At 41.2% G+C, this 17238-nt stretch overlaps 1 protein-coding gene across 1 annotated transcript; it reads left to right on the forward strand.

The window, feature by feature from the left end:
• Nucleotides 1-510: 510 nt before the first annotated feature.
• On the forward strand, nt 511-5404 carry ZNF281 (zinc finger protein 281). Its single transcript, XM_059854434.1, has one exon. It carries the CDS (start codon nt 607-609, stop codon nt 3217-3219), a length of 2613 nt encoding a protein of 870 aa, XP_059710417.1. The 5' UTR covers nt 511-606; the 3' UTR covers nt 3220-5404.
• The last annotated feature ends 11834 nt before the right edge of the window (nt 5405-17238 follow it).

Here is a 17238-nt window from a genome sequence, read left to right on the forward strand (position 1 = left end):
GCAGCCGCTGCCCGCGTTCGGAGCTTGGCACAGCCCGGGACCGGCCCAGCCGCGCGCTCCGGAGCAGCACCTGCGCTCTGCTCCCGGGCTGCGCCCGTCCCGCCGCGGGCGAGCGGCGGTGCCCGGTCCCGTTATTCGGGCTATGCGGGGGGCTGAAGCCGCGCCGGGCTCTGCCCGCAAGGATCCCGGGGCTCGCGGAGCGCGTCCCGCCGATGCCGCCCGGCCCGGCCCGGCCCGGCCCCGCGGCGGGCAGCGCCCACCCCGCGCCCCCCGCGCCGCGCCTGCGCGCCCGCGGCCCGTGCGGCCGAGGCTCCCAGCGTGCCGCGCGGCGCGCATGTGCGGCGGGGCGGGCGCTGCTAATTCCATTGTGGAGCGGACGCGGCGATATTTGTAACTGGCGGCGGCGGCGGGAGCCGTAAGTGCAGCCGGGCCGGGGCCGCCGCGGGCGCGGGGCGGGAGGCGGCGATGCGCCCGGGCGGCGGCTGCCGGGCCGCCGAGGGAGCCGCCCGCTGAGCCGGCGCGGTCCGGCTGGCTGGCGGGCGGGCGGGCGGCGGGTCCCGCAGCCCCTCTGGGCCGCGCCTCCTCTCCGGCCCGCCTTCCCGGGGGATGAAACTCGGCAGCGGCTTCCTCGGCGGCGGCAAGAGGGCGGCGGCCATGGAGCCAACGTTCCCCCCCGGCATGGTGATGTTCAACCACCGCCTGCCCCCGGTCACCAGCTTCGCCCGGGCGGCCGCGCCCCCCGCGGCGGCCCAGCACCCCCCGCAGTGCGTGTTACCTCCGGCCGCCGCCGCCGCTTCCTCCACGGCGGCGGGCGAGCCCCCGGCGCCTCCGCCCCCGCAGGACGTGACTTTCAAGAAGGAGCCGGCGGGCGCTTTCCCCTCCGCGCCCTCCTCGCAGAGGAGCCCCTGGGGCTTCCTGCAGTCCCTGGTGAGCATCAAGCAAGAGAAGCCCAGCGAGCAGGAGGAGGAGCAGCAGTCGCAGCACCATCACCACTACGGGGGGCTTTTCGGGGGAGCGGCGGAGGAGAGACCCCCCGGCCTGGGCAGCGGCGAAGGAACCGGCCAGAGCGTGATCCAGGACCTCAGCCTTCTTCACCACCTGCACCAGCATCCCCACCGAGACCTGCTGCTGACTGGCAGAGGCGAGGGCGCTCCAGGGAGCGCGGGTGAGCCAAAGCACGACGCCCAGGTCAAGAAGGCAAAGAGGCCAAAGCCAGAAACTCAGGGAATCAAAGCCAAGCGGAAGCCGAGCGCTTCATCCAAACCCCCCCTGGTGGGAGATGGGGAAGGTGCCGTCGCGTCCCCCAGCCAGAAACCTCACGTCTGCGAACACTGCAGTGCTGCCTTCAGGAGCTCCTATCACTTGCGCAGGCACGTGCTCATCCACACCGGGGAGAGGCCTTTCCAGTGCAGCCAGTGCAGCATGGGCTTCATCCAGAAGTACTTGCTGCAGAGACATGAGAAGATCCACAGTAGGGAGAAGCCTTTTGGGTGTGACCAGTGTAGTATGAAGTTCATCCAGAAGTACCACATGGAAAGACACAAGAGGACGCATAGTGGAGAAAAGCCATACAAATGTGACACTTGTCAGCAGTATTTTTCAAGGACTGATAGACTGTTAAAGCACAGAAGAACATGTGGTGAAGCCATAGGTAAAGCAGGGGCTGGAATGGAGCCCGGATCATCAAATAGCATGGGTAGCTTGGCTGCATTGTCTCAGGGAAATACAAGTTCCTCAAGGAGAAAAAGTAAAACAAAAAATACATCCACTGAAAATAAAGGAAGCAAGTGTAGCAGCAAAATCGCTGAATCTCAAGTTACAAGTAATGTTGCCATGCCAAGTTATGCAGTTGATATTCCTATTGTGTCTTCCAGTGGTGGTCTAGTTGGCACAGGTGTAGAAGAACTTCAGAAAAAGGTGCCAAAATTGGTCTTGAAAAAAGCGAGCAGAAAACAAGGAGACAAAAATTACCTTAATTTTGTATCACCACTGCCAGATATTTTGGGGCAAAAACCACTGTCTGGGAAACAGAGTGGCTCTCTAGGCCTAGTAGCCAATACCGGTGTAGAATCTATTGGCCTTCTCCAAAGTACAGGTGGTAAACCGGGTCAAATAAGTAGCAATTATGATGATGCCATGCAGTTTTCAAAGAAAAGAAGATACTTACAAACTGCAAGCAGTAACAGTGCCTTTTCACTTAATGTCGGACACATGACTTCCCAGCAGTCCGTCATCCAGTCTCCAGGTGTTATGGATAACGAAGCTCCTTTATCTCTTATCGATTCAGCATCTTTAAATAATGAAATAAAGTCTTGCCACGACAAGTCTGGTATTCCTGATGAAGTCTTACAGAGCCTTTTGGACCAGTACTCTCACAAATCGGAAGGCCAGAAAGAAGATCCTTTCAGTATAACTGAACAGCGTGTGGACTTGCACACCTCAGGAGAACATTCAGACATGGTTCAGGAAGAAAACTTGAGCCCTAACTCTCAAACAGTTTCAAATGATAAGGCAAGCATGTTGCAAGAATACTCAAAATACCTCCAACAAGCCTTTGAAAGAACAACCAACAGCACTGGTTTTGCTTTTGGACCCAGTTTCCAGTTTGTTAGCTTGTCTTCAACTCTCCATAACCACACTCTGTTTCCAGACAAACAGATATACACTACATCTCCACTTGAGTGTGGCTTCAGCCAATCCGTTACCTCAGTATTGCCAACTGCGTTGCCAAAACCTCCATTTGGGATGTTGCTTGGCTCTCAGCCAGGCTTTTATTTGTCTGCTTTGGAGGCTTCGCATCAACAGTTGACTCCTTCTCAAGAGCTGGATGATCTCATCGATCCGCAGAAAAACTTAGAGACTTCATCGAACTACCAGTCAACATCTCAGAAACTGACTGGTCAGAAGGAACAGAAAAACTTAGAATCCTCAACGAGCTTTCAGATCCCGTCTCAGGAGTTAACCAGCCAGATAGATCCTCAGAAGGACATAGAGCCTAGAGCAACCTACCAGATCGAGAACTTTGCACAAGCGTTTGGTTCTCAGTTCAAGTCGGGCAGCAGGGTGCCAATGACTTTTATCACTAACTCTAATGGAGAAGTGGACCATAGAGTAAGGACTTCAGTGTCAGATTTCTCAGGGTATACAAATATGATGTCTGATGTAAGTGAGCCATGTAGTACACGAGTAAAAACCCCAACCAGCCAGAGTTACAGGTAAGGTTCTGACTGTGACTAGGCTGTGGGGTCTTCTTAATGTAATTTGTTTTACTTTGACAACACTGCCATTGGAATGTTTCTACACGGTCCTTTTAAGAATAATGTAACATGCCCTTTCAATGCAACTTTTCATATTTAGTTTATTTTGTTAGCGTGATTTTTTTTAGCTCTGTTTATTATGGTTTTTAATCAAAAATCAATAGTTTTAAAATAGCGTTTTTGTTCAAGTGACAATGTTTAGCAATCAAATTTACATTATGTAGATTGTCAGGGAATAGCCCAAGATTTTAAAATGCAAAAAATTAACTTTGTTCCTAGGACTAAAGTTTATTCTAATTGCTTTACTCTCAGGAAAGTGTAATGAAGCATGGGAATTCTATGCACTGCAAGTGTATTGGAACTTCCAATTTACAAATGATGACAAATATATCTCAGCTTTTTGAGGAAGGGATCTTTGACATTTCAAATTGCTGTCTCTTACGTCAGCTGATCTGAAAGAATTTTGCTACCTAAATCTTGTTGTTTTTAAAGTACTCCTGTTCTTCCAGGTGACGCTCATTCCAGGCAGGTGGAGCAAATATTCTCGGGTCTGCACAATGAGCCCAGCACGGTAGCTTTAATCTGAACAGTAATGTCCCCAGAACTTCTGTGTAAGACTGTAATTCCGTAAAGAGATTCTGTTGACACAAACCGTGAGAGCAGAATGTGTGCAGCTGGTTCATGTCATTAGAACCCCAACTTGAAACTACAGTCCTAATCCAGATAGGGTTCTGGGATACGTTATTTGTTACACACGGTTCAAAAAAGTCCATTTCCTGCCCTTCCCCTTTTCACATTCTTTTAGTGTAAAGGATTCCCTCTATTTTATTGTGTTCCTGGTTCCTCTGGACTTGATCTTGGTTGTCTACCTGCCCCCTCCACCCACCTCCCCTTCCCCATCCCCTTTTTTTCCCCCATTTTCCCCTTGTCTCTCTCATCCCAACATAATAGCTAGCTAGCATTTAAAAAGATTTACATTCCAGAAGGTGCATATCTTATGATGTGCTTTCTGATGTCTTATGACATCAGGTGATGAACAATGAACACCCACCTGTTTTAGAACGATGTCGAGGTTTCCATGTACGATAAGAAATAATCTACTCCCAACTGTACATAGCGAGGCCCCTATCCTGCATCAGGATCAGCTACCACGGACCCCTGTGCCCAGCAGTGTCCCGGTGGTGTCACTGGAGCTCTTTACGGAGAGAGGGGCTTGCAGCAGTTCATCATGGCAGGCTTTTAGGGCCTAAGGCTGCAATTCCATCAAAGGATTCTGGTGATGGCATCAACTACAAAAGTAGAACTTGAGTGGCTTGTTAATATCAACAGAACTTTTCTTTGGAATTATTGCCTTACTTTATGTATATTTTGTGGTACATTATTTATTATATGTGAATCCTGATTAATGCCTGTGGAGCCATGGAAACCTGCTAGAAATACTGGTGGCCATTCAAAGCTGCTGAAACGCAGTGGCACTGCTCTAAACCACTTTTTGCAAATGAATTTTTTGATTAGTTTTTTAATGTAATTTTTGGTGATGTTTATGATGATGGTTTTTTATGTACTCTTGGTGATGTTTCAGTCCTATGTACTTTTCTGTTGTCAGGAAGGTACCAGTGGTTGTTTGCAGTCTTATTGTGTAATCAGCCTATTACAGGCTTCCATGTATAATAAAGTTATTAACATTGTGCAAGTGTAAAACACTTCTGTTATGAAAGTGGTGTATTATTAAAGGAATTGTTACAAAAATCCTGGGTAATTTCTCCTGTTGTCCCTCACCACTATGAATAGAAACCTGAGCCCATTCGTGATCTCTTTTGCTAGTAAACTTCCCCCCCCCCCACTAACCTAGAATTTGTTCTCATAGAATCTGTGTAACTCCATTAACTTTTTATTTATACTTGAATCTGTATTTCATGCTATTTCAGTTTAAATAATCAAACAACTGTTCTCTAAACACAGAACCCAGCCTGTTATCAGGGATGGAATAGTCCATAACCACTGTGTTGGCTTTTTTAGTACCTTTTCTTTTGTTTTACAGAGGTTATAATTTACTTTCTTTATATTGTGTGTAGTAGAAGTTGCATATGTATTGTTCTGGCTGTTTGCTTTAACTTAATAAAACCCATTATTCACAAAATCATAAAGGCATCACTTCTATTATCCAATCATGCTTTTGAGGACTTCGTAAGGAAACATTAGGAGATTAAATTTTGAGGAGGAATTTACTGGAAGGTTTTCAGTTTGTTTTCTTCAGTTTCCTTATGAGTCAAATAACCAAAATGTGCTGGTTTAGAACCAGGAGTCTAGTTCATACCTTTAGCCTTAGCAAAATTTAACAAATTTTCTGAAGCTAAAATGTTTATACAGCCTCATCTTTTCAAATCTGTGATTTTAGTTAAAAATACCTGAATTGCATATTGTTAACTGCAAAGACTTCTCATAGTTGCTGAAAGTTCAGAATGACAAATACATAATATAGTAACTTAATTCAAGGTAAAGATTGTAGAAAATCCTGTATCTGCTTTTTGGGGATATTATTTGGTTGTAATTTCCCCCTCACCCTTCTGTTAATGAAAGTCGTGTAAAAGCAGTACTATAGCAAAATACTTGAAAAGCTTTTTAGGTAGTCTGAAGGTAGGTTTTGGACTTACCTAGTCTGTATTTTTCTTCAACTTTGCATGTGTATTTGAATCAAGGCAATGACTTGGATGAGAAAAATCCTTGGCGTGTTGAAAAGCAAGCACAAAAACCTTACAAAAAGTAAATATGGAGTATGCTCAATGTCTAATATTCACAATGTTGCTAGGAATCATTTAAAAGTATGATGGGAAAATGTGGGATTTTATAAGCTCTTTGCACAGCTTTCAAATATGTCTCTAAATAGAGAAGAACAAAACATTTTTCTACTTTAATATGGAGTTCAAATGTTATTGTAATGAAGGTGGGGGTATGTTAAAATTGCATGGAAATCGGGCTGTGGCTTTACCTGGTACACATTTGAAAACTACATAGTAGCAGTTAACCCATGTGAACTTTAATTAGGGATGTGTCAATGAGAGAAGGAGAAGGGAAAGCAAAATGGCTCTTGAATTCTTTTCCACTTTCTTTCAAGGTTTAGGTTGCTGTTTTTAAAGGAGTTACGGAAAGGGGATGATAGCCTGCTGCCTACCAATAACAGAACTGTAAAGAATTCATAGATGTAATGATAGAAAATGGTGCATAAACTGTTACACTTCCTCTTAGGATAGTTCTCCTAACATTAATGCCTTGGAACCTAGTGCACTATGATACTTTGGATTGTGATTACACCTCTGTGTCCCAAGCCACTGAAAGTGCATGTCTGACCTGCTTGCATATGATCTAGAACAGCTAACTAAAATTTTTGTAGTTCCTGAATTACTTCAAATGTATACAGACTTGTGGGAGAAATATTAAGTAAGAAACTGAAATGAAAGGAGAATTAAAAAAAAAAGTAAAAACAGAATGGTGTGAAGGGTATGCAATTTCAGGTTTATGGACTACTGATGAAGAAAAGCAGCTTGATGCCTCATGGAGACCTTGAGAAGCTACTGGAATAATTCAATGTATTCTATTAGTGGTTTTTTGTTGTTTCAATTGTTTGGTCTTCCCCTCGCCCCCAGCATTACGTGCTTGATAACAGTGTGTTTGTCTGAATAATGCTTCTGCTGTTTTTTTTCCCACCAACTAGAAATCTGTCTTTTTCATGTGAGGCTGCTGTTGTGGCTGTAGGAATGTTTGTAACACCCGGTAAGATACATGTGAGAATGTGTAAGTTACCAGCTCGATGCTCTAGTGGTTGAAGAGAATCAGGTCACTTTAAAATCAAAGATCCTGTTTACAGCCCCTGCTGACTACCAGCTTTTTAAACATTTGAGCTGTAATTTTCCAGTCTGTCTGTCTCATGCTCTATCTTTCTCTGGGAAACTTCTGCAAAAATTGCCGATGTATTTCCTAAAATTAGATTAAGGAAGAAAACTTTCTTGTTCCACTGGTGTTTTCATCCCATGCTTCTTCAAAACCAAATCAGTATCACCCCCCCAGTAAGCTAGGACTTTAGACTGTGTTGATGGATGTCCCTTGTTGAATCACTGCTTGTGAAACCTGATAACTTTCTGAAAAATGTTTTAATGTTCAGAAATGTGAAAGTTTGGTAGCTGTATCTCAAAGATGATCCCTCCAGGACAATGCATCAGGCTGTTTCAGTCATTTGGTACGTTAGCCCACGTGGCAATCTTTTTTCTAATGTGTTGTTTATTGTCAGACTGGAATCTTTTCTTGCTGTGTATATAAACTGCAATGTTCACTTTTAGTGTTCTTCTCAGGTGATTTTTGTGCAATTGTTTTGTTTGTACAAACACCTAGGAAAATATGGCTTACTATTGTGCACATAATTCGAAACACAGGATGTATACCCTGCTTAGCGAATGAACAGCTTTCATAAACTTTTAATCTGGGTTGTTTGAAGCACATTTCTTGCACAGCCTCATCCTGCAGAGTCCTGCTTCATGCTCTGAGTGTTATCCTGCTCAATGTGGATACAAACAGCAAGGCAGTGTTGCTTGGAAGAAATTCTCTGTCATCGTGTAATCAGTCTCCTGTACATTCGAGATGGGGCGAATTGCGAAATCAACAGAAGTTCAGCTCTGGCTTTTTTTAACTTATAATGCCTCATAATCTTTACAGTAATGTAAATTTTTGTGTATAATGTACTGCTTTATTTTCATATTGATCCTTTTCAATATTTTGATTTTATTAATTGGATAATGGATCTGGTAATCCATTATCTCTATCTGAAACCCAAGGATCTCCTTAGTAATGGGATGCTGCCACACTAGAAAGCTGTCCTGGCCTGAAATTTGCAAAAATATTGTGTAGCCAGATTAAAATGAAGAAAGAATTAAGAAGTGATTTAAGAATATATTTTTTTATTATTTTAATACGTTCTGTCTTACCTGAAATGTATCTTAAATAGTCTCTTACTTAGTGCTACAGTTAGCAAAACATTCTGTGAGCTAATGAGGCATGTAGTGGTCATTATGCAGGATCTGCAATAAGCAGATATCTGGAACATACAGGTATTCTGTAGAAGCTCATGTGCCATCTTTGATGCTAAAACCTGCTTAATATAAAACTAGGTTATTACCCTTCAGAATATTCCTGTGTCTTGTTCAGAAGGCTCATTTACTTTGTGCTATTGGCAAAATATTTCATTTTGATTTTTGTCGCGAAGGCCAAAACACTGGTTGTTTTTTCATCCCAGATTTCTCCTTACAGTGTGTACTTCTCTCTGTGCATGTACTGTGTTCCCACTGGATAGGTTGGAGACTTGACTGGTATATGATGTATGTGGGTGCTGGCATATGGCCAGAAATCATATTGAGGATGGATCAGGCTGCTCAAAGATTCTGAATATGTTTTTTTTCTGAAGGGGGGAACAATACCTCGCAGGTGGGAATGTTTCCAGATGGTATTATATTCTGAGATGAGTGGGAATAAGATTGGGCTGAGACCTGTGTAGAGAAGAATTTACAAAGAAATCCACGTGCCATTTGATGAGTGACAAGGTTTAGAATCACTTTAATTTGCTTTCCAGTAATGAGGAAATATATAGATGTGTAATAAAATATCTTGCATGATTTGCTGAGGTGCTTTAAATTCTAGCGGGTAAAATATGTCAATGGATCTTCTTACCTCTTAAAGAAAATTATCTCTAGAATGAAAAATACATTCTCTTGGAAGTTGCTTGGTAACACTGGAAAGTGAGACTAATGAGGACTAGCTTCTTCAGCCACAGAGGGCATTCAAGTTGTGTTAGCTATCTGCTTGGAATTCGGTCAGGGTGGTGGTAACACATTTACTTGTGGCAGCTCCTGGCCCCACGCTCTCTCCAGGGGCAGAAGGCACTCCCAGGGTCTTGGCAGAGAGGATGTGGCCTGCCTTGTGCAGCTGGGCTCAGGCCAGGGGCTGGGAAGTGGGAGAGACAGCGCAGCCAGCTCTGTTTCTTACAGCACTGAGGGTTTTGGAAGGCCTGCTGTTTCCAAGTACTGATTCACTTTGTGAAACTGAAATGCAGAGATCTGTGCCAAAAGTCTGCTAGCTCAGGCTTGGCCATAGGGCTGAATAACCCCAGGTGTTATTCAGCAGTGATCAATGGAGATGTGACACTTAAACTATTTAACCTGTTTAACTTAAAATCTGTGAAAGGTAGTTCATATTGTATCACGTTCATGTACTTGGTCCAACAAGCCTTATAACTAAACATTTACACTTGATAATCTTAGTGTAGAGTTAAGTCTGTATGAAATGTGTAGGTGATTAAAAAATTTACTTCATGAGCATTCTTAATTAAAACTTCTTCCAGTCATTTAATATTAGTCTGGGGACATGAGAGTTAAACTAATTAGTCTTTTTGTGTTCTTGGAAATCGGATTTTTGGAGAGATGGCAATTTTTGTGCAGAGATACTGAATTTGATTATTTATTTTGGAGTTGAGAGACACTTTAGAGTAGAAGTATTTTCATATTTTGTTTTATGTGGTTGTAGAAATCATACTTCACACGTGTTATCTTAAGAGTCGATGGAAAAGGGAGTAAGACTGCTGAAATCATTAGTTTTTACAATTTTTAACACCATATTCTGATGCTTACATGTTTTGTTCTTCTCACAATGAAGCTAAATTAAAATCTCTGAGAAAGAGGTGCCTCTAATATAGCATAATGAAGTCTTTAAATGGGTACAGTTGTAGGTCATCGTGAATAGGAATGCAGTGACCTTTGTCTTGACAATGAAGCTGACACAAGCTTCTCAGAGCTGTTCTTTTTTTTATTATTTCTCCGCCAGAAAGGACACAAATAAAACAGAGGATCCCCCTTCTCCCATCAGTGAACAAAATCAAAAGACTAGAAAATGTTGTAACTTGTCAGTTTGCAAAAATCTAGGAATAACACTGACTTCTTTCTCAATATAGACACTGCTGCTGGAACAATTTGTGGCAAGGAGTTGGGAAAGGAAGGAAAGTCTACTTGACTGGCCATATGACTGGTAAAGGGCCTTCCAGTTTTTTAAGGTACTTTCTAATAGCCTGTTTTGATTTTGGGATGCACAGCAGCAAGGCATTCAAAATTATTATTATTTGTACCTACTTACAGTTTTGTATCCAGAAAAATCATAAATCTTCCTGTCACTCATTTTACACTCTTGCAGTACAGTGCAGGCTTGCAATGCACTGTGTGGGAATCTAGCAAGGCTTGAATTTCTTGGTGGCCCATGTGAGAAAGTGAAGCACATGAATGTGGCTGTTTCCTATCGGGAGATGCCGTTGCTCTATCCAACTTCAGCAGAGGCTTGTGAACTGCAGTGCTCAGCAATTTTCTTTAAGCGCAGAGAATCATCTGTCATTCTTAAATAATGGCACTACCTGCTACTTTAGGACTTTCTCAAGGCTTCAGCAATGTTGATCTGAATTGTGCTGCCTCTTGTAGAGGAGAGGCCTGTGTAGCAGAGCAAACTCTTAACCTGTGCAGTCAAGGTAACGAATGGAGATTTGCTCCTTTTGTAAGAAGTCATATCTAAAGGACTGGTTCTCTATGATCAGATAACAATATTTTTTTTTTTATTTTTAGTCAAGGACTAAAATGACATGTTTTTCTTGCAGAGAAGCTTGTTTACTCAATGATAATGAATGATATTCCCATAAGGCCACAGCCTGGGTGAGTACCTGGAACAGGTATTTTTATTGGGAATGTCCCTCTCTGAGAATATGCTTCATCAAAAGGAAAAAAAGAAAGAAAATGAAAGTTTAGAATATGCACATATTATATCAGAGCTGTGTGAACTGAAAGAGTGAAACAGCAGTTAACATACAATATTAGAAGTTTTTAAAACCTCTTTCAGGAAAACAATACACTGATACCCTATAAATGGATCTAGTGGACAGTGAGAAGTGACTTCAATAGATAAAAATACAAAGGTATGTGGGACAGTATGTTAATGATTGGCTAGAAATATTTAACTCGTTTTCTATAAATGAGAAGACTTATTTATAAAGCTTACTTAATAAGCTGGAATGTGACCAATTTGATACCAGAACAGCAGTATGCCCTTGTGGCAAAAAAGGAGTCCAGCAGTGCCACAGGGATGAATAAGCACCTGGATTCTCTATGATAGCTGGAGGGGCTGAGAGAGCTGTGAGTGTTCAGTCTGGAGAACACCAGGCTCAGCAGGATCTCATCAAATACCTACAAATACCTGAGGAGAAAGAATGAAGATGAGGGAGCCAGACTCTTTGCAGTACTACCCCCTGGCAGGACAAGAGGTAATGGACACAAATTTAAACACATGAAATTCCACAAGAAAATTACTGGGAGGGTTGTCAAACAGAGGAGTAAGTTGCCAGAAAAGTCATGGAATGTCTGCCTGTGGAGATATTTGAAGCCCAAGTGCACATGATTCAGGACAGACTGCTCTACCTGACTGGAGCAGGGGATTTGGGTAAAATGAACTCAAGAGATCCTTTCCAACATCAATAATTACGTGATTCTCTCTGATTGGTGGTCTGTGCCAAATAGCAATGACAAGTTCCATGCTGAAGGGACAGTGAGTGTCTCTAGGAAGTAGTGCAGTGGTGTGTCTGAAAGTGCATTGTTTGATGGAAGTGGGCTCAGGAATTCAGAATGTTCCTGGGACTCCTGGTAAGTAGTTCAATGCTTCTGATGTCTAGCTTGGACACTTGAGTCTGCCTTAACTTGCAGGTCTTTTCCATGACCTTCCTTAGACTTTTTTTAAAAGATTAAGAAGAAAAGATGGTGAAGGCATTGTGAAATAAAATGTATGCTGTTTCTATTAAATACAATACAAAATATAAAATAAACAATATGTCATATTTTTTATTTGTTACTTTGTTTTACTAACTTTCCTCCTTTTATTTCTTGTTAATTATTGAAGGTTACGAAAAGGAAACATCTAACTGACACTAATATACCTGAATCAGGAGATGGTAATTGCTTTTTCCCTCTTCTCCCCAAAGTTAGCTGAAATGGCCAGACTTGAAGCTGCTCTTGCTCAGATCTCATGCAGAGCAAAGCAAGGAGAATGCAGCTTCTGGTTTTGGTTCAGACTTTTTACTTGAAATCTTTCTTCTGGAGAAAGGCCGGCACAGAGCATTATCTTATCAGTCTGTTGATAAATCCTAACAGCATTAGGCTCTTTCAGGCATTGCTGTCAGCTGTTGTTCTGGTCATGGGCTCAGTTGTTGCAAAAGACTGTCTTGACAGGGTGAGGCAGATTTTTTTTTTTTTAAACAGAAAGCAAAAATTGATTAAAAAGGATAGGGGTTAAAAATGTATACAGTGAAGGGATGACAGCAGGAATGTAACTTTTGTATTCCAGATGTCTTTCAAAGCTTAATCAAAGCCGGATATTATGGCGATGTAATTTGTGTCATCCTTGGTGGCTCTGGTCTGGCTCAGCATCAGGGCAGCAATGCTGAATGGTGCTGCAGTCAGTCCTGAGCTTCCATGTGGTGACAGTGGTCAGTTATAATGAAAAGTTTCATAATTTTCACACCTCTGTTGTAGATCTAGTTTTAAGTAATGGCTTTTAAGAGAGGTCAGCATTTTTCTGACATACTTGCAACAGGCCTTTCTTTGCTCTACGCTTCTTTTGTTTGTTAGACTTGATTTCATCACAGACCTTGGGTTTTATCAGAGGGTGTTGTTTGGACTAAGTATTTCCAACTTCAACTTTTCTGGCTTCTATAAATGGTAAGTCTTTGTTGGTTTATGCTTAGAGATACATGTTTTCATGCTTTTAAACCCCTCTTCATGCATACTCTGTGTATACTGGTGTGTATTTGTCAAATATTCATAATGTAAATGCAGGAAAAATTTCTGTGAAAATCCCTGGTTCTCTGAGATGTTGCAATAGAAAGATGTTATATTTTTTAAAGGGTAGGTACTGGAATAGTGTTTGTCTGAAGTGTTAGAGGATATTATCCTTTTTGACATGCAAAGCCATATTATTGCTGAATGCTGTGATTATTGATTTTTATGAAACTTCTTGTTCTAATAATGTGGGAAGGCAGCCCTTTATTCATGTATGTCAGTCTGTAATTACTGAACTTAGGGGGATTTTCAGAAAATATTAAACAACTAGCCTGAGGACAGATTTATGGCTTCAAGTAATCTTGATATTCTTCTACAGTTTTTCTGTATGTATTTTCCTTTTTTTGGTTTTGGTTTCCTTTTTCTTTTTTAAGGTAGCAATCTGAGAAAACAGCCCGAATGCCACAAGGTGGACTTTCTGTTGGGGATCATTCTCTGGTTCAGTAAGTGGGTCTGAAGCCCTTGGATGAGAAGCACCATTGAAATTTGAGCTAGAGAGTGACTGATACCCTCCACGGAACAGGACCAGGGGAGAGCACGCCTTTGGAGTTGTTTTCATGGCAGATACAGATACCTCAGTAATGGTGTACTTGGTGATGTGGCTCTTTTGAGTGGGCTAGGAAGCAGCAACTCAAGAGGATGGACACTTGTTGTCGTGGCCTTGACCCTTGTTCCTTCTGCCTTGTTCCAGTCCTGTTTCTCTTTGTGCACTTAACTCAGTAAGCAAATACCAGTTGTCTCATTCAGGTCTCCCTGTTCTGCAAGTCTCTGCCTCTCTCTTAGCTCCTGCTTTGCTATTTCCATTATCCTATTGTACCCTTCTTCAGTCCTAATCTTGTTATTTCTGCTCCTGCATTCCTTGCCTGATCAGTTCCTGCATCCTGCCACATGTTCTATTCTTCCCTCCTGTTCCAGGTTCCATGTTTCTATGTATTATTTCCCTTTATCTCTGCATAGATTTTATTTCTTTGCATGAGATGCAGAGGATTGATATTTACTTGCCATGTGGATGTCCTGCTGCTGTTGGGATAAAGAGCTGTTGTAACTGGCCTTTACATGAAGAGTTTGGTTTTACCCCTCTTGGCAGAGCAGGAGGCACATATCCAAGCCCACTGGAAAAATAGGGCCAACTACAGTTCTTCAGAAATTTATATGATGTGGATGAATTTAGGTAGATTTTCTTGACCATACACAGTAGTGTACACCTGTGACACAATAGATACATTCCTATTGAAACTCAGTCATCTCTGGGAGTACCAGAGATTGCCCCCCACCCCCTTTTTTTTCTTTGGTGATAGTTAAGACAATGTATTTTCCATTAACATTCTTCTTGGAAATGACCAGGGCTTTCTGAATAACTAATGTATGTATTTATTTTCATGCATATGTGTGCACAAGAAAGCATCTGACAGTGTCAAATGTGGTTGATGAAAATGCAATCAGCTTTGCAATCGGAAGCTTGACAACAAGATTATTAAAGGTTTTGGGATAACATTTTAGAAGGCAAAACTATACACTATTAATTAGAGTAGATCAGTTGAAATAACATTAAAGGTAATGGAGATGGACAGAACTTTTCACAACTGAAACATCAGGAATTACATTGCCTTGGGCAAGTAATGTTACCAGATCCAATAGGTAGTTTATCTGTTGCTGCAGGTTCCATATTCCTATAGAGGAGCTAGTGCTGCAAATTATCCAGTTGTAATGCAATAATCCATCAGACATCTACTCCTTTTGAAGGCTATTTAATTGAATGAACTGCAGTATAAAAAAGTTGTATGGTTACATATATGAAAGTCCCAGAAGGATGTGACTTCCTTATTTTGTTGCCCTTCCAAACCAATTTTTTTTTTTAAATTTGCAGTGAAGAATTTTGGAAGGATATTTCATTGTAGTAAACTTTTAACTCTTCTAAATATCTCTATGTAAATTAATACCAAAGATTCCAGCCTTTAAAAATGTAATTGGAGTTTTATGAAGGATATTTAGGAAAGGCACCTTCTTCTTCCAGTAGTACTTGCAGCCAGAAATTAGTTTTGGTTTACATGTTAAATTGATAGTGTTGCTTAAATGAACCCACTTTCAACCTGGAGGTAATACTGAGCAAAAGTTTTGGGAAGTGTTATTTGAACTGTCCAGATAATGAATTGAATGCTTGTACCGTCTTTTCTCACTGATAAACAAGATGCAAGAATTGATGAAGACATCAATTGTACTTAAAATGTACTTTTTAATCCATTTTAATAAAACTTTCATAGTTATTTTGAGTTGAACCAAATTAACTTGGCTTAAGTTGAGGAGTTGTCTATTTTGAGCTAAATGGGAATCACCCTCACGTATTGCAGATGCACCACAGGAAAGATGTTATGGTTTTATTTTAAAAGTTTGTCATAAGCTAAAGCAGTGCATCATATACAATGGAATATACACTTTCCAGTAAGCACTGTCTTGTTGACTAGTGCAGAGTGTAATAGTATTGTAAGTAAACTTAGTAACAAATGGTATTTTTTATTTCACCTTTTTGTGATGAAAGGAGTAACAGTCTGAGAGATTTAGGCTTTTTGCACAGTCGGTGGTCTTGTGTTCTGGGGCTGCATTTTGAATGCTCCAAGGTGGCACAATTACTGAAAGAAACCAGCCTGCCTTCTGCAGTCCTTGGCTGCTTGCTCTCTCCAGCAAAAAAAAAAAAAAAAAAAAAAAAAAAAAAAAAAAAAAAAAAAAAAAAAAAAAAATGCAGCTTATTTTTCATGTAGATAATACATTTAATCCCATTCATTGCAGCTCACAAAAATACCCCTTCACAGGTGTGCATGGGGGCACTGAATAGGACAGAGCTAGTGGTTTTCTGTGAAAAACTTGATTTAAATTGATCATCAACATGTTTTTCCATTAGTTTAATTGCTGATTGTTCCTGTTCTTTTGTTGTGCTCTATCTAGAACTTCAGGTCAGGAGGTCAAGTCTGCTGGCATTTTCCTGTGCCTTCAGAGCAGCGTTGCCTCTGGCCCATGCATTCATCTCCCCGTGTGTCATGCTGTTAGTGCTTTCTCTGCTGTACTCACTTTAAAAGCACTATTTATGGGTTGAGATACTCCCTCCAAAACATAAACATGAATAATTTAATTTATATGTGACATCACTGTAAGTGATATAAACATATGTAATTGTGTACAATATGCTAGGAAAGAATTATTTCAGTTATAATGCCAGTTATTTCTAATTGATTACACTGTGTCTTTGCTAAATTCATCTAAAAGGGAAGAAATGGCAGAGAGCTTCTTTTGCAGTTGACCTTTTGAAAGTTGATTATTGTTGCTTGATGTATGCACAGACTTCTCACTTCTGACAAGAAGAAATCCTGTGTTGTTCTCATTTATAATGTATAGACCTCTCTTTCCATATTTATACTATTTAAATAAAGAATACTCTGAGTTCTCAGAAATGTGCCATTCAAGTGAGATTGATGGTACCCAGCCTTCTGCATGTACAGTTTGGAATATGGTGAGGATCCTGGTGGCTTAATTACTGTGCTGCTGCTTTTTTGATTAATGACTGAAAGCTTGACTTATTGGACAACCAAAGATCATCTGAATTCCATTGTTTCTAAGAACATGCACAGCTTTGACAGGTCAAGAGAAGAAAAAAATTAACTGACTTCTGGCTAAAATTCATTAATTCCTCAATTGCTCCGTTGAATTAATCAGGTCTTCTTGCTCAGAGAATGTCTATAAGTGTGAGAAACAGAAACTTCCTAATTCTTCAATAATTGAGTATTATTTAGACAATACATTGGTAGAAGTTAAAGAAGTTAAATATATCGTGGAGCTGGATTCTCCACAAATTGGCACCTTTCTGAATTCCAGTAGAAGCACTCGTGTCCATAGTTATGACAACTACTTAACAGTTTAATTGATTTCTTAAGAAGGGGGATCTCTGAAGGTAATAGTGTCTCTGAAAAATGCATTGATTAAAAAGAAATCAATCTCACAGCTGCATAATTTTACAATCTGGTTGGACTAACATGTCTGGAAGACCACTTGGTTGTTCTGTGGGCTCTGATGCTGGGAGTTGTTAG

This window comes from Haemorhous mexicanus, chromosome 9, assembly GCF_027477595.1.
Source record: "Haemorhous mexicanus isolate bHaeMex1 chromosome 9, bHaeMex1.pri, whole genome shotgun sequence".
NCBI classification, from domain to species: domain Eukaryota; kingdom Metazoa; phylum Chordata; class Aves; order Passeriformes; family Fringillidae; genus Haemorhous; species Haemorhous mexicanus.